The 25,370-nt window shown below is 42.5% G+C and overlaps 1 protein-coding gene and 1 long non-coding RNA gene across 4 annotated transcripts in view; both read right to left on the minus strand.

The window, feature by feature from the left end:
• The window catches only part of RAI14 (retinoic acid induced 14), a 186,430-nt gene that overhangs the window by 136,707 nt on the left and 24,353 nt on the right, over positions 1-25,370 (minus strand). For all 3 annotated transcript variants that reach the window (XM_032278992.1, XM_032278993.1, XM_032278995.1), the window contains exon 2: positions 17,285-17,368. In XM_032278992.1, the coding sequence (XP_032134883.1) occupies positions 17,285-17,320 (36 nt within the window). In that variant the 5' untranslated portion in view covers positions 17,321-17,368. The remainder of the gene's footprint in view (positions 1-17,284; positions 17,369-25,370) is intronic.
• On the minus strand, positions 13,876-14,998 carry LOC116552291. The gene is made up of 3 exons (XR_004269313.1): positions 14,721-14,998; positions 14,390-14,391; positions 13,876-14,062 (listed from the first exon to the last, which is right to left on the minus strand). It is a non-coding gene; the product is annotated as an uncharacterized LOC116552291 (long non-coding RNA).

Raw genomic sequence — 25,370 nt, forward strand, 5'->3', positions numbered from 1 at the left:
GTGCATGCCACCATGCTTAATTTTTGAATTTTAATAAAAGATGGGGTTTCACGAGATTGGTCAGGCTGGTCTCAAACTCCTGACCTTGTGATCCACCCGCCTAAGCCTCCCAAAGTGTTGGGAATACAGGCGTGAGCTACTGTGCCTGGCCTTCCCTAGCATTTCTAAGAAGAGGTGTTGATGAATACCATATGCATTTTTTATGTGTCATAATTATAATGGAATGTCCAATTTTGTAACTTGAATTTCTCTCCACTTATTTTATCATACGCATTTTCCCAGTTGCTGCATAGTTTTAAGCTTAACATTTTTAATGACTGTAAAACTTTCCTCTCTGTGGATGTAACAACTTGTCTACTTCCAACATCTGGGTTGCTCTTCGTTTTTCATTAATATAAGTCATACTATAATACATTCCTTTTTAAACATTATTTACAGGCAGGCATGGTGGTGTTAGAAACAAACAGAAAAAAGCAAAAACAAACTTGTTTACTTAACATAGCTTTCCTTAAGTGGGTCCAAAATTATAACAAATGTCTGTTCCTCAGTGCTGAAAAGCAGAACTAGCACTCAGACAAATAATTTTCTCATCAAGACAATTTACTTGTATAGAACGGTGCATCTCATGGATGGGCAATGGCAAGAGCATACCTGAACAAAGGAAGGGAAGGGGTTCTTATCCCCGAGGCAGGTAGCCCCTACTTCTGTGTCATTCCCCTATTGGCTAGGGTTGGACCACACTGTGTAAACTAATTCTGATTGGCTATTTTAAAGGGAGCATGAGTATGAGCCACAGTAGCAGGGTGAGCAGTTTGGCGGGAAGGACGGTTACAAACAGGTAACTAAAGGTGACTCAAGTCAAAGCAGGTGACCAGGAGAACAGATTGAACTACTGATTAGAACTGGTGGGAAAGTTGTTTGCTGAAACTAGTGGCAAGAGGGTGCAGAGAACCAGGAAGTTAAACTTCAAAATGGAGAACAAAGAATAAGAGAGCTGAATACTGACATACTGATTCTTTGAAGAGAAACTTGGAGCTCACTATATTTAACAGTGGCTCACGCCTGTACAATCTCAGCACTTTGAGAGGCTGAGGTGGGCAGATCACCTGAGGCTGGGGGTTCGAGACCAGCCTGACCAACATGGAGAAACCCGTCTCTACTAAAAATACAAAATTAGCCGGGCATGGTGGCATGTGTCTGTAATCTCAGCTACTCAGGAGGCCGAGGCAGGAGAATTGCTTGAACCTGGGAGGCAGAGGTTTCAGTGAGCCGAGATCGTGCCACTGCACTCCAGCCTGGGCAACAAGAGCGGAACTCCGTCTCAAAAAAAAAAAAACAAAAAAAAAAAAACTTCTTTAGTTAACATAGCTTTCCTTAAGTGGGTCCAAAATTATAACAGTGGCCAACCCAAGCATTGTTTATAAAGCACAGGTTTGTAGTAGAGAAGTGAGATGTTAATGTGAACGGGGTCCATAATGGGTTTGCAGTACCAGAGCCTGGGGTACCTACAACTCATTGTTTTTAACCTGGTTACATAATTGAGACCTGTTTCCTTTCTTTTTTTTTTTCTACCCCCACCCTCCACCCTGAGACAGGACCTTGCTTGATCACCCAGGCTGCAGTGCAGGGGCTCAATCTCGGCTCACTGCAACCTCCACCTCCCAGGTTCAAGCCATTCTCTTGCCTCAACCTCCTGAATAGCTGGGAATACAGGTGAGCACCACGCCAGCCTAATTTTTTGAATTTTTATTAGAAAAGAGTGTTTCCCCTTGTTGGCCAGGCTGGAATTGAGACTTGTTTCTGTCTTGAGAGTTGGTTGACCATTCTGGAGAATTTCTTCCCCAGCTAGGAGAAAGTTGTCCAGAATCTGTCTGACAAACTATGGCTAAACAACTTACAAACGCATGAAAACTGAATAATGATATCACAGTGTTGACGAAAAGAGTTGAACTCTTGGCCGGGCATGGTGGCTCAGGCCTATAATCCCAGCACTTTGGGAGGCCGAGGCAGGGAGGCCGAGGCAGGTGGATCACTTGAGGCCAGGTGTTGGAGACCAGCCTGGCCAACATGGTGAAACCCTATCTCTACTAAAAACACAAAAAGTTAGCTGGGTGTGGTGGTGGGTGCCTGCAATCCCAGCTACTTGGAAGACTGAGGCAGGAGAATCACTCAAACTCAGGAGGTGGAGGTTGTGCCAAGATCATGCCATTACACTCCATTCTGGGCAACAAGAGCAAAACTCTGTGTCAAAAAGTAAGAGTCGAAATTCTGTAAAACATTTAAAGAGATTTATTTAGAGCCAAATATAAGTGACCATGGCCCATGACACAGCCCTTAGGAGGTCCTGAGAACATGTGTCCAAAGTGGTCAGGATGCAGCTTGGTTTTATACATTTTAGAGAGGCATGAGACATCAATCAAATACGTTTAAGAAACACATTGGTTTGATTCAGAAAGGCGGGACAACGTGAAGCGGAGCAGGGCCTTTCAGGCTAGAGATGAATTTAAACATTTTCTGGTTTACAATTGGTTGAGTTGGTCTAAAGACCTGGGACTGGTCAAAAGGTAATGTTCAGGTTAAGATAAAGATTGTGGAGACCAGAGTTCTTTTGAAGTTTTATAGTGGCTGTCCATGGAGACAATCGTTGATAAATGTTTCCTATTCAGATATTAGTCAATCTCTTTAGACTTGGGAAGGTCTGGAAGAAAAAGATCTAGCTATGTTAATAGAGATTCATTACAGATGCAAATTTTCCTCCTACAAAGAAGAGCTTTGCAGGGCCATTTCAAAATATGGCAAATAAACATATTATAGGGTAAAATATTTTGATTTTCTTCCTTGTCTCGTAAAGTTATGCCAGAGTCAGGTTGGAAAGTAAGTCATGATATACAGGGCTAAATAAAACCCATCTGATGAGAATTTATGGTTTGTACGGCATGACTCCCCAGGCCCCTTAGGAATTTGGGCAAGATAAAAAATCAGAGCTTAGTCTTCAATAGTACCCTTTACATGAGGTTGAAATAGCTGCCCATCAAAACCAGGACCTAAGGATTGTTTTCTTCCTCTGTTTGTGGTAAGGAGTAGCACTGTTCTTAATCAATGACAACCAAGCTCTCTTTTGATGACAGACACAGATGCCAGTCAGTAAACTGGGTCTAAATTTAGGCAATTTTCTGCCCAGGGAACACAAGGTAGTTAATTAGCCTAGACAAGGTCTAAATTCATAATTGTGGTTTCTTTAGTGTGGTTCTTCAACCACTTGAGGTAATGAGCTATAGATACAAAATAATTTCACAGTCTAGGTACAAACTAGGCACACAGGTAGATTGCAGATAACAAGCCAAGATTTTAATTTCGCACAGCACAGACATGGACAAAAGGACATTCAGAGCATCCTAAAGAAAACACATTCAGAAAACCCTACTGACCTTTTGTTTCTGTCCACGATAAGGAGAAAATGGTAAATACTGAACAAAGAGGGGCCACAGGGTGGTGACGCTAACCTGTATTTCCATTTTACATTTAGTGACTCATTCATTCAACACAGGTGTAGGAACTGGGCTGGAGCTGCAAAGAGAGCGGGGACAATTATCCCATACATCCTACCGTGCCCAAGATTGCCACTTGCTACCTAAAGCCACATGTTCACCATGGGGAAAGGACTTAGGCGGCTTTTCCAAATGCACCTAAAAAGGCAAGCAAGCGTCTACAGTAATACTCTGATGACCGTGGGACTTAACTCACTGAACACTGATCTGAGCTTACAAAACAGTCCACCCTCCAGGCACCGACAACGCCCAAAGACCTGAACCCAGTACCAGAAACCACCACCCAGAGGAAAACTGCACCAAACCTTCACAAGCACAGACAACCTAGGCTAAAACGTACCCTTTGTTATTTTAAAACAGAAAATGTACTTTTTGTTTTTTTAAAACAGACCGCCTACCTTAAGTCTCAGGTCCCAATTTGCATTTTGGGCCTCTTCTCCAGGCCCCACCCAGTCTCAAAACAAGTCTGACCACTTTGATTTCCATATTCTCTGCCCCTCTCCCCACCCCCTTTATCTCTGGCCCCAGAGGCTTTCTGAGAAAGCTAGGACTGTCCCTGGCTCCTAGGCATCCCTGCCACTGAAGCATGTTTTGGTCAAAGTTTACCCATGATTACTATCTGTCAGTTGCGTTGGAATTTGAAATTCAAGTCTAGGTCTTTACTTGATTGGCTGAAATCATCATATTTTGTTGCCTCTTGACAGCAAACACCCATGTGCACCAGCAGTGGCAGGACACTGGCTCTGCAGCAGGAGTTCCCAGGTGCAAGTCCTGCATCCTACTTTACCTTTGCGATTTAGACAAGAGTTATGGCTGAATCGTGTTTCCCCCAAAATCCATATGTTGAAGTCCTAATCCCCAGTGTCTCAGAATGTAACCTAATCCCATACAACTGACGTCCTTATTAAAGGGGAAATTTGGAAACAAGCACACAGAGAAAACGCTATATGAAGATGAGGCAGAGATCAGGATGATGCTCCTATAAGCCAAGGAACACCAAAGATTCCCAGCAAACCACCAGAGCTGGAGAGAGGCTCAGCCCCCAGAAGAAGCCAATGCTGCCGACCTCTGGTTTAAGCCACTCCCTTTAGGGTACTTTGTAACAGCCACTTTTGGAAAGGAACACAGCAAGTGACCATGTTGCAGTTTTCTCATTCGTAAACTGGGGATGCATACACACTTCTCTAATGAGAGGCAATAAATAAATCACAGTTAAGCTTCTTAGAATGAAGGCTAGCAGCTAAGGGCATTTTAGTAGTAAATAGTTGTTTCCCAAACATTATTTTTTCAATCAAATAGATCTTACCTTTTACATTTTCTAGTGTGTCTTCCCACCAAGTTGCCTAATGAAATGTAAGTACAAAAATAAGCCCACACCAGATTTCTCAGGAGATGAGGGGCACTCACACTTGGCTGGCATGTCTGGAACAGGGTGTGGTGGCGCAAGGGACTTTCCTTTGTGTATCAGCAGGGAATCTAGGCTCCCTCCCTGCTTGCTCTTCATCCCCACACCCACTCAAATCCCATCCTTCTCGCCCTGCAGCAGCCACCACCTAGTCCTGGCCCCATATTCTGGTTACACTCTCTCAAAACCCCAAATCATCCCACAGCGATAAGTAATCAACTTGAAACCTCATTGTTCTGTTTTACCCACCCCACCCGTTCCCAGGCTTTCCATGAGGTATAGAGAGGCCCATACCTCCCATCAAACTTGATTTTCTGTTACTTGTCCATGTATACATCCTTCTCCGTTAGAGTCCCTTCTCCCCACCTCTACTCATTAGTACTGGTTTACTCTGTTAATCCCAACCTACCCAATCACGATGGCCCAGACCCTAACTCATCCCTTCCATGAAGCCTTCTCTAAACTCCTGTGATGTTAAATGGCCACACACTGGAGTTCACTGTCAATGGCACAACCTGGCACTGCCTTGTTTCATGTGTGTCAGACGTATGACCTTAACTAGACAGGAAGTTTTGAGACCATTCATTCACCACACACACACTTATAGGAACTACAAATTCCAGACACTTGTGCTAGGCAGCAGGGGTAACCAATATCAGCAGCTGCCATTTTATTGAGAAGTTTCTTTGTGCCAGATTTTATCCTAATCCTCATGATGATGCTTTAAGGGAAGTGCTGGCCTCGTCTCAGTTTATAGGTGAGAAAACTAAAGATCAGAGAGATTATATAATTTACCCAATATGACATAGAGATAAAATTGGCATTAGGTAGCAGACAGGGCTGATCCATAGTATCAAGGTTGAACTAGTGATAAGCTGAATAACCAGGCCTCAAAGAGCATGGATTGAAGCACTATCCATTTGGAAGGATATCAATGGTTATTTTATCTGCATATCTATACCTGGGTAGAGACTTTCAACTATTCAATACTCTTATTAATAACTTTGGCTAAGATTAAATAGGCATCCTACTAAGTCTTTGGATGACTCAATGTGATTATGATAAAAATCAGAATTTAAAATGATGCAAAAACTAGAGAAATAGCTTTATCTATTGGAACTTAACTGGACAAACTTAAAATGGAATTTAACTGACAAAATAAAACTTAATTAGAATAAATATAGTGTTCTGTATTAGCGTAAAAATATCCCACCGCAAAAATATATGAAGAGAAAAAAAGATGGTGCCTCACGCCTATAATCCAGCACTTTGGGAGGCTGAATTGGGCAGATCACTTGAGGTCAGGTGTTTGAGACAAGTCTGGCTAACATGATGAAACCCCATCTTTATTAAAAATCAAAAATTAGCCAGGCATGGTGCTGCAGGCCTGTAGTCCCAGCTGCTCAGGAGGCTGAGGCAGGAGACTCACTTGAACCTGGGAGGTGGAGGTTGCAATGAGCCGAGATTGCACCACTGCTCTCCAGCCTGGGTGGAAAAGTGAGAGTCTGTCAAAAAAAAGAGAGGAGGGTAGAGGGAAGGGGAGGGGAAGAGAGGGGAGGGGAAGGGAGGGGAGGGGAGAAGAGAGCAGAGGCTTTACAAGCAACACCGGGAGAAAAGAATCAGCAATAGATGCAATATGAACCAAAAGGGCAACATGGCAACCAAAATACAAATAAGATCACAGGTTATATTAATAAAGTTATATGTCTAGGAAGTGGACATTCTACCATTTTTAACATTCTTTTAGATTTGTTCTAAAGTTTTGCTCAGAATTCTAGACCTGAAATTTGAGAGTCAGATGTCATGCAGGTTGAGATTACAATTAATCAATATAATTAAGAATCCTCAAATTTCACAATTTTATAAATTACATGTTGACTGTAATTCATAAAAGAGTAACTTAAAGCTAAGCTTATAACATATACTTACAGGCTGACACCATTCCCAAGCTTTTCAATGAAGGTGTGAGATCAGATCATGACAGTTCCTATCTGTGTAGGCAACCTTAAGATTATGATGGTAAAATGGTGTACTTAAAAACAAACCCATGTTCATCCCACACCTTATCAGATCAGGTCACCAATATATTACAGGACATAAAAGGAAAGGCCTGAATGGTTACCTAATGTCAACAGCTGGTAACACTCAAGAGCAGTTTCCATTTCTATTTTTTTTTTTTTTTTTTTTGAGATGGAGTCTTACTCTGTTGCCCAGGCTGGAATGCAGTGGTGCAATCTCAGCTCACTGCAACCTCCGCCTCATGAATTCAAGGAATTCTCCTGCCTCAGCCTCCCAAGCAGCTGGGATTACAGTCACACACCATCATGCCTGGCTAATTTTTGTAGTTTTAATAGAGATGGAGTTTCACCATGTTGGCCAAGCTGGTCTCGAACTCCTGACCTCAGGTGATTTGCCCACCTCGGCCTTCCAAAGTGCTGGGATTACAAGCATGAGCTGCCACACCTGGCCAGCAGTTTCCATTTCTAACATGGAAAAGCATTTAACTTCACCTACAGCAGCATGCTGCAATAGACTTCCACTAACAGGACAATGGGTCCTGGGCAAGCAGTCATCAATAGTTATCTCTGGAGTAAAAGTAGTCAAAACTATAAAAGCCACTAAGATTTAAGAACATTTGGCACACCTTTATCATCCAAGTCTCAAACAAGACCCTCTGTGGAAACTGCCTGTGGGCTGGGTTAATCATCCCCAGTATCTGTTCTCCCCTTTCCTTTGAGGCTTAACTGGTTTCAAGGCTGCCAGCAAGAGAATATGTTTTCCTGCCTCCCTTGCAGCTAGGTTGGGGCAAACTCTAACCAGTTCCCTGTGAGGGCAACGATTTGTGCACCTTCAGTTTCATATCCTTTAAAATGTAAAATACTAGATGGGTTTGGTAGCTTACTCCTGTAATACTAAGGACTTTGGGATGCCAAGGCAGGAGTATTACTTGAGATCAGGAGTTCAAAACCAGCCTGGGAAACATAGTGAGATGCTGTCTCTACACAAAAAATATGAAAATTAACCAGGCATGGTGTTACGTGCCTGTAGTCCTAGCTACACAGGAGGCTGGGGCAGGAAGATTGCTTGAGCCTAGGAGTTTGAGGCTGTAGTGAGCTATGATGACACCACTGTACTCCAGACTGGACCACAAAGGAGGACACTAAGAAAGACACTGTCTCCAAAAAAAAGAAAGGAAATGCTTCTCAGAGCAGCACTGTCCAAAGACTTATGTCATTTTAAAGTTTCTAGTAGCCATGTTAAAAAAGTAAATAGAAGCAGGTGAAATAAATTTTACTCTATTCATTTAATCCAATTATGTCATAAATAGTAGCATGTCAGGGTGTAATTATAAAAAATTATTAATAAGATATTTTATATTCTTTCTTTGATACAACATCTTTGAAATTTAGTGTGCATTTTACACCTACAGTATACATCTCAATTTGGACTAGCACATTTAAATGTTCAAGAGCCACATGTGGCCAGTGGCTAGCATACTGCACAGAGCAGCTCTGGAGAGTAACAGGAGACACTAGACAAAGGCTTGGGTTCCTGGTTTAATCTATGTAGCAGAGCTGCCCTGCGGGCTCTTAGACTATTTTAAACATTTTCTTTAGAAGAAAACAACTTCTATGTATTTCAGGCTATTTTGTTATTACAGCTTATCATATACCTAATTACTACATCCAATGGGACCTCACAGAAGGACCCTGCAGCTTCTCAGTTATGAAACAACCCTTCAAAGAATGAACAGGCCAGGAATAGTGGCTCACACCTGTAGTTCCAGCACTTTGGGAGGCAGAGGCGGGCGAATCACCTGAGGCCAGGAGTTCGAGGCTAGCCTGGGTAACATGTCGAAACCCCATCTCTACTAAAAATACAAAAAATCAGCCAGGTGTGGTAGCACATGCCTATAGTTGCAGCTACTCAGGAAGCCTGAGGCAGGAGAATCACTTGAACCAGGGAGGCTAAGGTTTCAGTGAGCTGAGATCGTGCCGCTGCACTCCAGCCTGGGTGACACAGTGAGACACTGTCACACACACACACAAATGAACAGACTCATGAGTTCACACTGAATCTCATCAAAAACCCCTCCAAAACCACAGCCTAAGTCTGAAAAATTGCCACAGAAACATTCTCGGCTTTGGGAAATACACCTTAGAACAAACATGTCCGAGGAGAACACGTGGTTCCTTAAACTTTTTCTTGTTCTATTCTTACATTATAAACCTCTACACTTCCCAGCTAACCAGCCCACTGGGCGGCCCAGGAGGCAGGAGGCAACTGGAAACCCCTAAGAAAATAAAAATGAAATCCTTTCAGACAGCGCTTCCCAAAAACTGAAAGCATTTTCATGAATACAATAAAAACTGCTCTAATAGTTGAATAATCAAGTTGACCAGGACACACTGACTTTCCTTTTTTAAAAGGAGGGAGAGACTCAAACAAGAAGAAAGCCAAGTCTAGTCACTAACGTCATCTTTACAGATGTACTGAGCCTCTGGCCAATGCTGGCCCCTGTACTGCCATATAATTTGCAATAACCACCTCCACAAAGCAAAGATCTTTAGGCAGAAACTCAACTAAAAATATCGACAGGATGATTCAGAAGCAATTTCTGTTTCATCCCCAAGGAGAAGTTCATAAAAGAATTTGTCAAAAAACATGTAGGTCAAGAACAGCCTTCATTCAAAATGATCAGGTAATTAATGCAGAATAAAGATGTAAGAGATAATGATCTACATGACTCATTACTTGCGTAGACTAGGAGATTTCCTAGTAGTTTAGGGGCCAGGCTCTGGATTTCATATTGGTTTCCCTCTGGAAAGGTATCATGTTTAACTGAGAATTATGGTCGGGGGTAAACAGAATAAAGCTATGACCCATTTAGCCTGCAGTGGAGCTCCATGTAGACAGAGATGTTTTATTGGCTCCACCGGAAGAGCAGAAGCAGCATCTGCCCTTCTTCACTTCAGAACTGGAATGCATTTGGCTCTCAGGAAACAAAGAATCTTCCCCTGTCACAGGAAGAATAATGCTAACATCGGTGAGCTTTGCTACTATGGATGGACTAGTGGTGATGTAAAATCACCGCACAGGTCTTATTTCAGCTTAGAGCAACAGCATAATATCTATTTTATGCAGCTTAGGAATGTGCAACTCGGTAGCAGGTTAGTGCTGTGATCGACAGCACATTCTCTCCCATCAAGAAAAACCAAGAGAGTTACCATCTCTCTGTAATTTACCAAATGCGTGGCTTTGGCCAAGTCACTAACGTGTCCTCAACCTTAATTTCTTCCTCTATCAATTGCTATTGAAGCAATGGTCTTTTCTGGGTAGAGTTTTATAAGCATTAAATGACAAAGAGCATACAAAGGGGCTTAGCACAGTGCCGGGTACCTAGTGAGCATTCAGTCCATGAGAGCTCCTTTTTCCTGTTACAGAAAGTCAGCCATCCATATGGGTTCACTCTTGACATTAATATTATGCAGTGGCACCCTCTGAAGAACTGTGATCTCCAACCTCACTCTCTTAGATGCTGAAAATAGTCCCAAGGATGAACAGTGGAGCTAAGGTCTATGGCAGTGCCAGCTCAGTGGGGGCATGCCAAGGCTTCCGAGAAACTGTTCTAGGATGGAAGGGCATGGAATTGTGTTACAGGTTCACTTGTGTCCTCCCAAAAATTCATATGCTGGAGTCCTAATGCCCCCCAACCTCAGAAGGTAATCTCATTTAGAGATAAGCTTTTCACAGAGGTAACAAGCTAAAATGAGGTCATTATAGCGAGCCCTAGTTCGGCATGAGCGGCATCTTTATGAAAAGGAGGAATCGGCACAGACACATGCACAGAGGGAGAATGCCACATGAAGATGAAAGCAGAGATCAGAGTAAGGCTTTTGCAAGCCAAAAACTGCCAGCAAACCACCAGAATCTAGGTCAGAGGCATGGAACAGATTCGCAGCCCTCACAAGGAACAACCCTGCCAGTACCTGATCTTGTGCTTCTAGCCTCCCAAACTCTGAGACAAGACATTTCTTTAGTTTCAGCCACCTGGTTTGTGGTACACTTTGTCATGGCAGTTCCAGCAAACTAATACTAGGCAAAATCAGGCGATGAGCAGATTTCCCATTTAAAACAGGCTGAAAAGACCCAGAAAATCTGTAGCACGGCACACATTTTCTTGTCCATGGCACATATTTTCTTGACCAAATTTCTCTCTAGAACTTTAGTAAAGTCTCCTACCTCCACTCAGTGGGGTCATCACTGATGTTTTTAAAAAATTATGTCCATTTTTTAAAAAAGGCTTAGCTTGAAATAGATTTGGCCAAGGCTCCTACATCTACAGAGAGATTTGAATTTCAAATGCTCCCACTGTGTGTATGTGCATGTGTGTGTGGTGAGGGGAGGAGGCTTGCGTATTTGCAAAAACTTATTTATAAGTGACTAAACCCTTCTTGAAAAAAAAAACCCTTGGCAGAGATGTTTGTTTTCGACCTTTATGAGAGCTATTATCTTTTTTTTTTTTTTTTTGAGACTGCACTTTACTCTGTTGCCCAGGCTGGAGTAAGTAGTATGATCTCGGCTCACTGCAACCTCCACCCCCTGGGTTCAAGCGATTCTCCTGCCTCAGCCTCCCAAGTAGCTGGGATTACAGGCATGCATCACTATACTGGGCTAATTTTTGTATTTTTAGTAGAGACAAGGTTTCGCCATATTGGCCAGGATGGTCTCGAACTACTGACCTCAGGTTGATCCACCTGCCTCGGCCTCCCAGAGTGCTAGGATTACAGGCGTGAGCCACCATGCCCAGCAGACAACTGTTATCTTAATAGGCAACAAACTAAAACCTTTGTCTGAGCAGGATGTGTCTGGTTCTTCAAGATTCATGGGGTGTGTGCATTTTCTTGGCTGAAAGCTACAGTAGTTAGTAGCTGCAATGCAAAGGTATCCCATCAGTTTAATCTCTCATGGAGCCCGTCACTTTAAACTGGCTGTTTTGACTTTTTTTTAATGGAATGTCCACTGCTTCCCTATTACAATGGAAAACATAATTGGGAATAAACCTTTCATAAAATTAAACACACACCCTCAAAGTAAATCATGAAGTCCTCGATCCTGTTTGAGTGGTATTTCTCAAGATTTGTTACAAAGATATTTCAACCCTATTTCCCATTCGCAACCTCCACCCATTTCACTCAAGTCACTAAAAATTGGCAACTACAAAGAAATTCCAGAAGCTTGAGCATTATATTAGCAAAGGGAAATCCCAACATTTTTGGCCTCATTTTTCATGATGACAGCTCATTTTTCCATGTGGAACCACGTACTAGCTGCTGCAAATATTTAAAGAGGTAAAAAGAAGCTGCTTTTTCAAGCTACAGTCATAAAAGACACAAATAATGATGATTAACAACTCTGTGCTTGCTTAATAAGCATAAAAGTCAGTCTAACCATTTTTAAAACTAGGATGAAAACTTTATAGTATTCTTCTTGAAATACTCAGGACCATGCCACGGGCACTCTCTTGGGCTCCTGAACTATTAATATTACTATTTTGTATGTCAAGGGCCATTTTTGAGACTGAGTCAACCCACCATGCTATAGGCTGGCTTCCCTGATGGCCCCTCTGATCTTTACCCCTTTTCCCAACCTCCCTTCTGAATCTTACCTATGTATCCCTCAAGGCCTGCATGAAGCCCCACCGCCATAAAGCTCCCCAAATTCTCCCATTCCCAGTGATTCAGCCCTCTGAAAATTTGTAGCATTTATCACCAGGCCCTACAACTTAACAACTAGTTAGCTACATCTTTTTTTTTTTTTTTTGAGATGGAGTCTTACTCTGTCATCCAGGCTGGAGTGCAATGGCATGGTCTCAGCTCAATGCAACCTCTGCCTCCCAGGTTCAAGCGATTCTCCTGCCTCAGCCTTCCAAGTAGCTGGGACTACAGGCACATGCCACCACACCCAGCTAATTTTTGTATTTTTAGTAGAGACAGGTTTTCACTATGTTGGCCAGGCTGGTCTCAAACTCCTGACCTTGTGATCCACCTGCCTCAGCCTCCCAAAGTACTGGGATTACAGGCCTGAGCCACCGTGCCTGGCTAGTTATATCATCTTAAAGGTGCCTTGAGTATCTATATTCTACATGGCTTGTATTTTGCTCTAATTATTTCCTACACGTTTTTTTCTCCTCTCACCTAGGTTTATCAGCTTTTTAAAGACAACAACCATATTTGCATTTCTCCTGTATCCTATCTACTATCTAACACCCAAAATAAAGTTATAAATGTGATCTAAAAAAGGTTATCCATCATAGAAATTCCATAATGCTCTTTAGCCTCTGTGGGTTACCTGCAATGTCCCAAACAGATTTAAGGATCAAAGCCACTGGACAATGACACTGTCTAACCACAGTCCGCAGAGTCAGGCCCATTCCCTACCACACTCACATTTGCCTTTGACACAGTGCCAGCTGCCACGTCTTCCGGAAGGACACTCCCATTCAATCTCTACCCACATGATGGCCCCAGGGTCACAAAGTGACCTGAAGGCCATCCATAGGAGGCCCCCTTGGGCCACTTTCATCCTTCATTTACTCCTGGATTTTGCTCGCAGTGGCCACAAACTGATCTGGCCACAGACCTCCCAGACACAGGCTGACTGTAATGCGATCACACCAGTGGGTCACCTGTCTTCTTTATGCAAGCGCCAGAACCTGATCCGCTGTCCTCTTCTTCCTATCCCCTAGAAATACAAAGAATCCTTTCTTCCTCCTTTTCCCTCACACAAAGACAAGCAGGGAAATATGATGCCCAATGCTTTAAAATATTTTGAGACAGACCACTTGTTTCAGGTAAAAAAATAAAATACAATTATAACTTAGTTCATTCAACTGAATGTAAATGTTTATAAACTTGCTTTTCCTTAACAATACATATATATGCATGACATGCATATACATATACCAAAAACTTCAAAATAAAAGTCATACGTCAAAAAGCAAGCCTCTCTTCTCCACTCTCTCCCAGCTCTCAGTTTCCCTGTTCGGCAGCAGCAACTGTTGCCAAATTATTCTACCCTCCAGACAGTGTAGACTTTTTGAATCCTACTTTTTATTGTGGATTGCTAATTAAGAAGAAGAAATAAATATTTACGAAGCATCTCCTGAGTACCAGGCCCTAAGATTTTTGATATTCATTTAACGTATTTGACTGTCACCCCAACGTTACGGAGCTAATATTATTTCCTCCACTTTTCTGGTGAGGAATCTGAGGTTCAGAAGAGTAAAAGAGTTGTCCAGGGCTACAAACCTAGGTCCAAGTCCAAAGTCACTTTTCAAGCTACTCCCTAGACAGACAGTTTGGTTTTTTTATTTTTGTTTTTTGATACAGGGCCTTGCTCTATTATCCAGATTGGAGTACAGTGACATAAATACAACTTATTGTAGCCTTGACCTCCTGGGCTCAAGCCATCCTTCCATCTCAGCCTCCTGAGCAGCTGTAACCATATGTGCGCCCCACCATACGCAGCTACTTTTTAAATTGTTTTGTAGAGATGAGGTTTCACCATGTTTGCCTAGGCTGCTCTTGAACTCCTGGACTCAGCAATCCTCCTGCCTCAACCTCCCAAAGTGCTGGGATTATAGGAGTGAGCCACCATGCCAGCAGATTGCCCAGTTTCTTAAAATAGACTCTCCACCCAAAGTTCCTCTTTCAGGAAACCTGGGCTCTGAAATCAGACGGCCTTAGTGTAAAAACTGGTTCTACAACTTAAAGCTCTAAGAACCCAAATTACTGTATGTCCCTAAGGCCTCAGTGTCTCCGTCTGTAAAATGAGCTTAATAGTAATACCTACCACATAAGATTTGTGGCAAGATTAAATGAATTTCACGTGAAAAGCTTAGCTTAGCTCAGCTCCCAACATTTGGTTAATACTACCTAATGGTTAATTATTATTAGCATTATGGCCAAGCGAGGTAGCTCACGCCTGCAATCCCAGCACTTTGGGAGACTGAGGCAGGCGGAATCACGAGGTCAGGATTCGAGACTAGCCTGGCCAACATGGTGAAACCCCGTCTCTACTAAAAACGCAAGTATTAGCTGGGTGTGGTGGCATGCACCTGTAATCCCAGCTACTCAGGAGGCTAAGGCAGGAGAATCGCTTAAATCCGGGAGGCGAAGATGGCAGTGAGCTGAGATGGCACAGCCTGGGCCACATAGCGAGACTTCATCTCAAAAAAAAAAAAAAAAAAAAAAAATACACACACACACACACACAATTAGCATTATTATTATACAGTTAACAAACGGGGCTTTGAAATGTTTTTGCTGTCGCCATTTTTTATTCCCCCCATTTAGCTGTACAGTTCTGTGGCTTGCGGAAACAATGTGGACGTGGAGAGCCATTTGAAATTGTTGGGCTCCATTATACCAATTTCCATAGCTCTCCTCCCCCAGGTCTGCTTCTCAATATTTCTTGTCTTAGCACTAACTGCCAAAATCACAGCCTTTTCTGCTGCCAAATCCCAGAAGCTTTTACTAGTGTTATTACAGTGGATTTTTTTAAATCATGGAAATATTTCAGTTTTTCTAACTAGATTCCAGCAACCCCCTCCGTACTGCCACCAGTTTTTGATTTTTAAACCAAAAGTGTGTGTGCCTATCATTACTCTGGGCCCCTGTTCAGATATATTGAAGTCTAGACTGATGAAATCTTGCTAAAAATAATCTTAACCTATATAAATGGAAGCTACCCAGATTCCCCTGGAATGGAAAAAGACATTTGTTAACCTGGTCACACAATTTAGAAACCCCTATCTGCTGAGTTGGGCAACATTTTCCATTTAATTGCCGTTTTCTCCTTAGCTGAAAGCCATGGGAGATATGTAGGCCGCATAACATACAGCCAGCAGATGAGGAGGTCGAAGGAGGTTTCTGGGAAGTCAGATGACCAGGACTTTCACTCTGGCCAACAGCTACTTTTATGTCTTTGTCCAAGCCTCTTTGCACTCTATGAGTTTTCTCTGATTTACCTACAGGATGAGAAGGTGAGACCAACTTTTTTCATAGCCCTTTCCAGTTTCTTCTGAAGTGGGTTGGTATTTTGCCATCATCCCATAAGCATCTCATCTGGCCTGGGTTTTAACAGGACAGTAAGTTACATGTCATGATGCAGCCTCAGGAGATAAGCTTCAGCCAGAAGTAGGTGTGCATGTGACATGCTAGCCATAAAAGACGCAGCCTCCATTTATTGCAAAAATGCGGCTGTGCCAAGCTGTCAAAATATAATTCATGGCAAAACAATAAAATCCAGGTTCACCTTTAATTACCTCATCTGAACTGATAGCTGAACAAGCTCATTTTGAGAGTGACATACCTTGGCTTCCATCTAATTCCCTTCCACGAATTTCTCCCATTCCACAACTCTGCTCAAAGTATCTGGAATGCAGCTAGCACAAGACTGGGATCATAGAAGGGTTTACGGGGTGATCTTTTGAAAAATATTATCGTGTACAACCCCTCTGCTGTTTTTCTCCCTTTTCTCCTGGGGGAAACTTTGTTTCATAAGTCTGACATCACAACTGGTTCCTCCAATCCAGAGTCTTTTATGACGGATAACAAATGAGGAAGAGCTCCTAGAATTCAAGGGGAGGAAAGGTACAGGCAGCAATAGATACCATTTTCCCAGAAAAGCCTTAACAGAGAGTTGAACGTTTTTCTCAAAGGCAAAGATGAACCATGCTAGTATGTCATTCCTGAACCACCCGCATGAGAGAGACTAGTTTCTTCTAAAAATAATATTTGGAGTGAGGATTTCTGGCAACTTTAGAAATGTTCAGGTTTTCACTGATTCTTCTTTTAAAGATGTTTAAAGGAAGAATCTTCCTTTAAGACACTTCCTTTCAGATACTCTGAGCAGAGTTGCGGAATGGCAGAAATTCATGGATGGGAATTCAATGGAAGCTAAGGCATGTCACTTTCAAAATGGACTTTTGCAGCTATCATTTCAGACAAGGTAATTAAAAGTGAACCTGGATTTTATTGCTTTGCCATGCATTATATTTTGACAGAATGTTTAAATGTGAAAGTTCCTTTCTCTACAAGGCACAGACCCCCAAAATTTAAAAAACCATTATTTTTGAAAGCTATACACACAAACAGCAAGGAACCTAGAGCATGCCATCCACAGAAGCTACTCTGAGCTGGGGCCGAAAGCACTTGAGTGTCTGTAGTTTATTAACCCAGCAGTGCCTTATCAAGGTGGGGAGGAGCATTTCTGCAGCTCCGTGGAGCAGAAGGAACAGCCAGACTGTGAGTCACCGCATACTCACGTCACTCTTTCTGAACTTCGCTTTCAGGCTCTTCATGTTTAGTCCATTCAGACTTCCAAAGCTCTAGAGGAGACTTTTCAACACCTAAGCAGAGAAAAAAAGAACATGTGTAGGTTTCCAAATAAGAAATTCTCTTGTGATTGGATTACAACTTTGGGGTGTGGGAAGGAGACAGAACAGGGTTGGCTTGGGAAGGTGGTCAGCTAACAGCTGAGAAGTGGTAAATAACATATTTCCACTTATCATATACTCCCTAGAAGCTTCTGAAATTTTCAAATTAACCAAAACTTTAATTTTTTTCCTTCTTATATTTATTTTAATTGACAAGTAAAAAATGTATATACTTTTATGGCGTACAACAGGACTTTTGAAATATGCATATATTGTAGAATGGCTAAATTGATCTAATTAACATATGCATTGCCTCACATACTTATTATTTCACTGTGATGAGAACACTCCAAATCTACTCTCAGCATTTTTTCAAGTATACAATACGCTAACTATACTTACCATGTTGTACAATAGATCTCTTCATCTATTCCTCCTAACTGAAACATTGCACCCATTGACTAACATCTCCCCATCTACCTCCCTCACCTTCCCCACCCCCACACTCCCATCCCCGCTCCTGGTAATTACCGTTCTATTCTCTGCTTCTATGAATTGGACCTTCTTAGATTTCTATATCACTGAGTTCTCAAACATTAAAAGTACAGCAAGTCTGCCAGGTGCGGTGGCTCACACTGTAATCCCGGCACTTTGGGAGGGTGAGGCGGGCAGATCATGAGGTTAAGAGCCATCCTGGCCAACATGGCCATCCTGGCCAACATGGTGAAACCTCATCTTTACTAAAAATGCAAAAATTAGCTAGGCATGGTGGCACGTGCCTGTAGTCCCAGCTACTGAGGAGGCTGAAGCAAAAGAATCACTTGAATCTGGGAGGTGGAGGTGGCAGTGAGTCGAGATTGCACCACTGCACTCTAGCCTGGGCGACAAAGCGAGACTCTGTCTCAAAAAAAAAGAAAAAAAAGGAGTAGAGCAAGTCTAAATTACTGTTTAACTGTCACTGCACAAAGTGCTGTATCTCTACGTTCAAGTCATTCCTCAACATATCTTCTGTGCTGTAATCATGCCATCTACCTCCTTGTAAGAAGTGATGAGGAAAACAGTTCATATTCCAGATGCCATTCATTCCCTATGTATTTTTCTCGATGTTTGTTCCTGTCTCCCCTCCCCAGAATGTACAGGGCAGTTACTGAAAAATGCCAGGAACAACAAAACCTCCCTCATCAAATAGCTCATTCCTCAGGGGGCCTCTCTAAACAATGCAAGACTCTCAGGGTCCTGTGGGACTCAGCAATTCTGAGTTGCAGCTGAATCTTAAGCAATCTCTTCATTGAAGATGGGCCTGTGGTCCCCTGGAAATTGAGTGTAATTATCTTTTAGAAAGTATACATTTACATTTTTTCAGAGAAGAAGGTTCCAAGTTTTCTCTGGATTCTACAAGGTGGCTACCACCCTTCAAAAGTCAAGATTGCTGGTCTAGTCTAAGCGCCTCATCTTGCAGAAGTAGAAACAGAGCCTCAGACAAGTTTAGAAACTTGCCTGCAGTCACAAAGCCTATTCATGATGAAATTCAGAACCAGACTCTGAGATCTGACTAGTGGCTGAATGCTTTTTTCACTGCTATGTGTTTTTCTTTTTTTAATTTCAATCGTTTTGGGGTTATAGGTAGTTTTTCGAACATGAATTCTTTAGCAATGACTTCTGAGATTTTAATGCAACCAAGATATTGTCTTTTATCCCTCACCTCTCTCCCTACCTCTCCCTACCCAGAGTCCCGACAGTCCATTATATCACTCTATATGTTTTTCATCCTTATAGCTTAGCTCCGGCTTACAAGTGAGAACATACAGTATTTGGTTTTCCATTCCTGAGTTACTTCACTTAGAATAGCGCCCTCCAGTTCCAACCAGCACTGCCCTATACAGTTTTATAACTAAAACCAAAAGCCAAATCCTGTACTAAAACATGTATAGACTTTTTTTTTCCTTTTTTATGGAGAATGGGGTCTCGCTATAATGCCCAGGCAGGTCACGAACTCCTGGCCTTAAGCTATCCTCCAGCCTCTGCCTCCCTAAGAGCTGGGATTATAGGCATGAGCCACTGTGTCTGGCAAACAGGTACAAACTCTACCTTTTTCATTAAATGTACAAAATGTGTAACCTTTGCATGTAGATAAAAAAATGAAAAGATACTTAGGTCAGAAAGGCAAGATAATCCATATGAGTTTCCATAACATAGTAAGTGCTCAATAAATGTCGCTTCAAGCCCACTGCAAGTGAGAACAGGTGACCTTTAACAGCACCATCCCAGTGGAGAACTGAGGAATAGCAGGTACATGTTTGCTACAGTTAACCACTGTTTTCAGAAGCCTTGCAAGGTCATTTCACATTCCTTCACACATCCTTATTATTCTGAACAAAACCGACTTGAGAGTACGGGTGGGGGGTGCAAGCCACTGAGTGCCATTCTCATCCTTCTTCATGTCCTTGTTGCTACCTTCAGAAGTCACCCAGTGACTCTCTGGCTTCCATTTACTTTCATTCTTGCTGCTGCCATTGACTAAGGCCCTTGGATAAATGGTGTGAAAACCCAGTCATGATGAAGCACTTTGATGGCGCGAATCTGGAGGCCTCCCTGTGACTGCAGCCTCCCCACCACCCCTTTCAATCTTCCCAGCCTCTGCAGGAGTGACAGATGCATGTTGCCTTGGAAACTACACACACTGTAATTACACATTGTTAACTGCCAAGCATTTAATCACAGAAAGGGCTGGGCTGGTACCTGAATAGCAAGTGCAAATTCCAGGGCAGTGTTTCTCAAAGTCAGCCCCTCGTGAATCTGCATCAGAAAGACCTGGGGACAATTTGCTAAATGCAACCTTTTAGTTCCCATCCTATGTTATCCTATGGAAACTGAATCTCAAGGGGCAGAGCCCAAGAGTCCTTGGTTGAATCTTTTGCACACTGAAGTTAGAGAACCTAGAACTGAGGTAGGCAGAACAGGAACATGCTTGTCAGAGTTGGTCTGGTTCATAAATGAAACTTGGGTTGGTTTTTTCACATCAAAACAGAATCACCTTTTGACGAATCAAAGTAGAAATCATGATAATCAGATATTCCCAAACTGTCACTGGCTGGCCCAGGGTTTCTACACCAACTGTTGCTAGAAAGTGGAAATCATCCTTCCAACTTAATTCCTTCCTCTTTCTTGTGGAAGTACCAATAACCAAGGAAACAGGCCAAATCGGTGCAGCAGGAAAGGGAGAAGAAAGAGGCCAAGTCCTGGGTAACCCAAAACTGTGCAGTTGCCCATGCAGAGCCACTCAAAGCTTTCCTTCATTCACATATTCAGAGAACACAGTCATAGGCAACAGTGGGTGAGATTTTTGTTTGAGGTCACGGGGGCTTCCTGGGTATTGTGTTAGTTTTGCTGTGTATTTGTCTTTGGCTTTTTTTTTTTTAAAGCACGCAGTGAGAAGTATGCAAACTCTTATTTGAAGACGATTAAATAAATACAGTAATAATTCCAAAAGTTCCCAGGGGAAGATAGTAACCGCCAAATTCAGTGTCTTCTTGGACACTGGGTGTGGGAGAGCTGGGTGGCCCATGGGCATAACTCCACAGTAATAAACATAGGTGTCAAAGGAAAAGAAGTTTGGAAACCTACACAATGGTAATTCCAGGTGCATGAACTGTAGCTGGGGGTTAAGTTATTAATAGATCACTGCTTTCCTGGTATTCACGAAAAGATCTAACACCTGGAAGCCATGTCTGGCAGAAAGTGTCCTGGCCCCTGGAATAACACCAGGTCCCAGCTGTCTCAGCATCTCCTCTTCCTCAAGATGAATCATAAGTAAACAAACCCGCCTTCCTTGGGTCAACTGGGATGCTACAGTCCCATTTTCCATCTCAAACTTCTAAAGCCCAGGCTGGGCTACAGCCTATGTTGAGTAAAGTGACATCTATCAGTTTAGCAAGGCCACGCTAAAGGCAGTCTATGGAAAAGCCATTAAATTGGGAGGCTTATTTAAAAAAAAAAAAAAATGCAGCAAAGCTGAATTAGCTGCACAGCAGCCTAATTCAAGTATGTACAGAAAACAATCACGCATCTATGGAAAAGGTTCTCTGAACTAAGTTCTCCCACTGCAAGCAGAATAAAGCACACCTACTCACTGAGCAGAAATATTAGTCAGTTTACTACCTATTTAATTCAAAATAAGTCCCTAAAATATGGCACTGGCTACCAATCATCACACAATGTTCGTCACTTTGATAGATGAGGATGGAGCAAAGCAGAGATGTATGTCCTTGTTTCCATCTCATTGAAAGGCTGGATGCAATACTGTTATTTATTAATTCATTTTCCCTTTAAAAAAATAATGTAACTTCCAATCCTAGCCTAAATTTTAAAACCTTGATATTAGCCTAGACAGCTTTATCATGAACAAAAAACATAAACTTATTTGAGTATTAAAAAAAAAAAAAAAAAAAAAAAAAAAAAACCTTACAATGGATATAGGGTTTTCTTTTAGGAGTAATGAAAATGTTCTAAAATTTATTGCTGTAATGGTTGCACAACCTGTGATCATACTAAAAACCATTCATTTGTACACTTTGAAGAGGTGAAGTGAATGGTATATGAATGATATCTCAACAAAGCTGTTATTTTTTAAAAAAGTTAGTAATCTCTATTACATTCTCCAATCCTTAGGATTAAGAAAATTACAGCTTAGTCACACCTGTAACCCAGCACTTTGGGAGGCCGAGGTGGGTGGATCACCTGAGGTCGGGAGTTCAAGACCAGCCTGACCAACATGGAGAAACCCCACCTCTACTAACAATACAAAGTTAGCCAGGCATGGTAGCACATGCCTGTAATCCCAGCTACTCAGGAGGCTGAGGCAGAATAATTGCTTCAACCCAGGAAGTGGAGTTTGCGGTGAGCCAATTCGTCATTGCACTCCAGCCTGGGTAACAAGAGCAAAACTTTGTCTCAAAAAAAAGAAAGAAAAGAAAAAGAAAATTCCAGCTTAGAAACCTCTAAACTGACGAAAATAGGAAAAGCTGGGTACAGCTTTGTCTGTAAAGCTGGGTATAGCTCATGTCTGTAATCCCAGCATTTTGGGAGGCTAAGGTGGAAAGACTGCTTGAGACCAAAAGTTTGAGACCAGCCTGGGCAACATAGCAAGACCCTGTCTCTAAAAAGGAAAAAAAAAATTTTTAATTAGCTGGGGGTAGTGGCACATGCCTATAGTCCTAGCTACTCAAAAGAATGACGTGGGAGGGTCACTTGAGCACAGGAGTTCAAGGCTACAGTGAGCCATGATTGTGCCACTGCACTTCAGCCTGGATGAAAGAGACCCTGTCTCAAAAATAATAATAATATTCCATCATGGAAGATGGGAATACATCCACGGAATTCTCAGCCAAACCAGAACACCAACTAACATGTGCTCCTAGGCAGGTTTCGGGGCTTTTTCTTCCAAGTTAAAAAGGACATCAGGACTTAAAATCCATACCACAGAAGTGCTGAACAAGCATAAGAGGCTAAAATCCACTCCTCTCCCTGTCGGCATCCACCTCTTCTCACTCAAGTGCTTGAGTGTTTCTTCAGACAATAATCTCTCTGCAACAAAAATGGAATTTTAACCAAAAGCTGTATAAACATTCAATTCTCTCAATCCAGCAAAACAAATACATTCTGTCCAAGGCCTCTCCAGACCAACCTTCCCAATGAAGGTTTTCTTAACAACACAGCAGCTTATGCCATCCGAACTCCTCCCAGTGGGTGGAAGCTGCTTCAACCTCTGCCTCTCAGATAGGGCTATGCTGTGAGTTCATGTTGCTCCTTCTAGAAGAATATAAAAATAGGAAGGAGGGCCCAACAGGTACTGTTCCCTCTTGCCCAATTTACTTTCTAACACATTTGTACTGTTATAAAAAGACAGAATTTTAAACACATAGAAACACTTAGCTTATAGGACCTATGAGCAGGCTCAGAGGACTCAAAACTGACTGAGCATATGAATAAAGAATAATAACTGTCTGGACATGGCGGCTCATGCCTGTAATCCCAGCACTTTGGGAGGCCAAGGTAGGTGGATTGCCCGAGGTCAGGAGTTTGAGACCATCCTGACCAACATGGTGAAACCCCATCTCTACTAAAAATACAAAATTAGCTAGGCATAGTGGCACATGCCTGTAATCCCAGCTACTAGGGAGGCAGAGGGAGGAGAATCGCTTGAACCTGGGAGGTGGAGGTTGCAGTTAGCTGAGATCACACCACTGCATTCCAGCCTGGGCAACAAGAGCAAAACTCCGTCTCCAAAAAAAAAAGAATAATTAAAAATCATCTTATAAGTAGGTGTTAAATACTGTGGAAATTCAAACAGTAGAAATCTTGAAGGGTTAGAAAAATTTATTTTTAGGAAAAGAAGTCTTCCTAAATGGGAGCAGGACGCTAACTGAACTTAAAAGAAACACAGGATTTGGACAGGTGACAGAGGAAAGGGCATTTTATCTCTTTCTCCCCCAGATAGGGCACTCCTTTCTTAGACTTTCCAGGAAAGGGTCTGACACTTGTTGAATCTCCCCAAGTGGACCCATAAGCTATGGTTTGAATGTGTCCTCCAAAAGTTCATGTGCTGGAAACTTAATTGCCAATGTAACAGTATTAAGGGATGAGGACTTTTAAGAGTGATTGGGTCAATAAAGATTCTACCCTCCTGAATGGGTTAATACTTAATCCCAGGAGTGAATTAGTTCTTGCCAGAGCGGGTTATTATAAAAGTGAGCTAGGCTTGCTCTTGTGGTCTCTTTTGCATCTACCTTCTGCCACAGGATATCCCTTGCTAGGGACCAGCACCATGTCCTTGGACTTCCCCAACTCCAGAACTATGAACCCGATAAGCTTCTTTTCTTTGTAAATTACCCAGTCTGTAATATTCTGTTATAGCAAAAGAAAATGGACTAAGACAATGAGGTTGTAGGAATCATTGCATAGTTCTTGGCAAAGAAAGATTTTCCCCCAATCTGACTCCTTTATACCCTGGATGTGAGTGAGGGATTCAAGAAACCTGTTACCAGTTTTCAGCAAATTTGAAATTCTAGATCTCAGCCAGGCGCGGTGGCTCACGCTTATAATCCCAGTACTTTGGGAGGCCAAGGTGGGCAGATCATGAGGTTAGGGGTTCAAGATCAGCCTGGTCAACACAGTGAAACCTCGTCTTTACTAAAAACAAAAAAGAAATTAGCTGGGCATTGTGGTGGGTGCCTGTAATCCCAGCTACTTGGGAGGCTGAGGCATGGGAATCACTTGAATCTGGGGGGGTGGAGGTTGCAGTGAGCTGAGATCACTCCACTGAATTCCAGCTTGGGTGACAGAGCTAGACTCCATCTGGGGAGGAAAAAAAGAAAAGAAAATTTACATCTCAGACTACCCACTTACTTTGGAATAGAGGATTTTCATTTTGCCCTTACTCGGGCCCTGGCCACTGGCATATCATCAACAAAGATAGAGGATAAAGTGCTTGGATAGACTTTAGACCTCACCTCTGACCTCAGCAAGGCTCTCTTGGGTCCCAAGTGCACTGAGGGGGGTTAGCATCATTGAGATATTTGCACATATACAACATAGTAATTGGGTTTCACCCTCTACCAGAGGAAGGCACTAAAAGGTTTTTAAAAACCCAGCTCATTTGGCCTCTGAAATCTTACCAGGCTGCCCCTCCTTTTTATTTCCCATCTGCCCCCTTCCCTCTCATTGCTGCTGTCCTCACACAGCATCCCCACGGTCACCATGCTCAGCCTACCTGAAGGAACTGACCATTTTCAATAATGCAACATTGGGGTCGGATGAGTGCAAGGATCATCAGCTAGTACCCTGGAGGCAAATTCTTAGGACAGAGATTTTCTCAGCCTGATTTCAGAACTACAGGGCAAGCCAAGGATTCCCCCCAAAATCAACATGCCTGCTGCGTTATTTCATGGGAGACCTTAATCCCCTTCTACTCAGGGAG

Source organism: Sapajus apella, unplaced genomic scaffold (assembly GCF_009761245.1).
Source record: "Sapajus apella isolate SASKATOON/1434 unplaced genomic scaffold, GSC_monkey_1.0 scaffold11, whole genome shotgun sequence".
NCBI classification, from domain to species: Eukaryota; Metazoa; Chordata; class Mammalia; order Primates; family Cebidae; genus Sapajus; species Sapajus apella.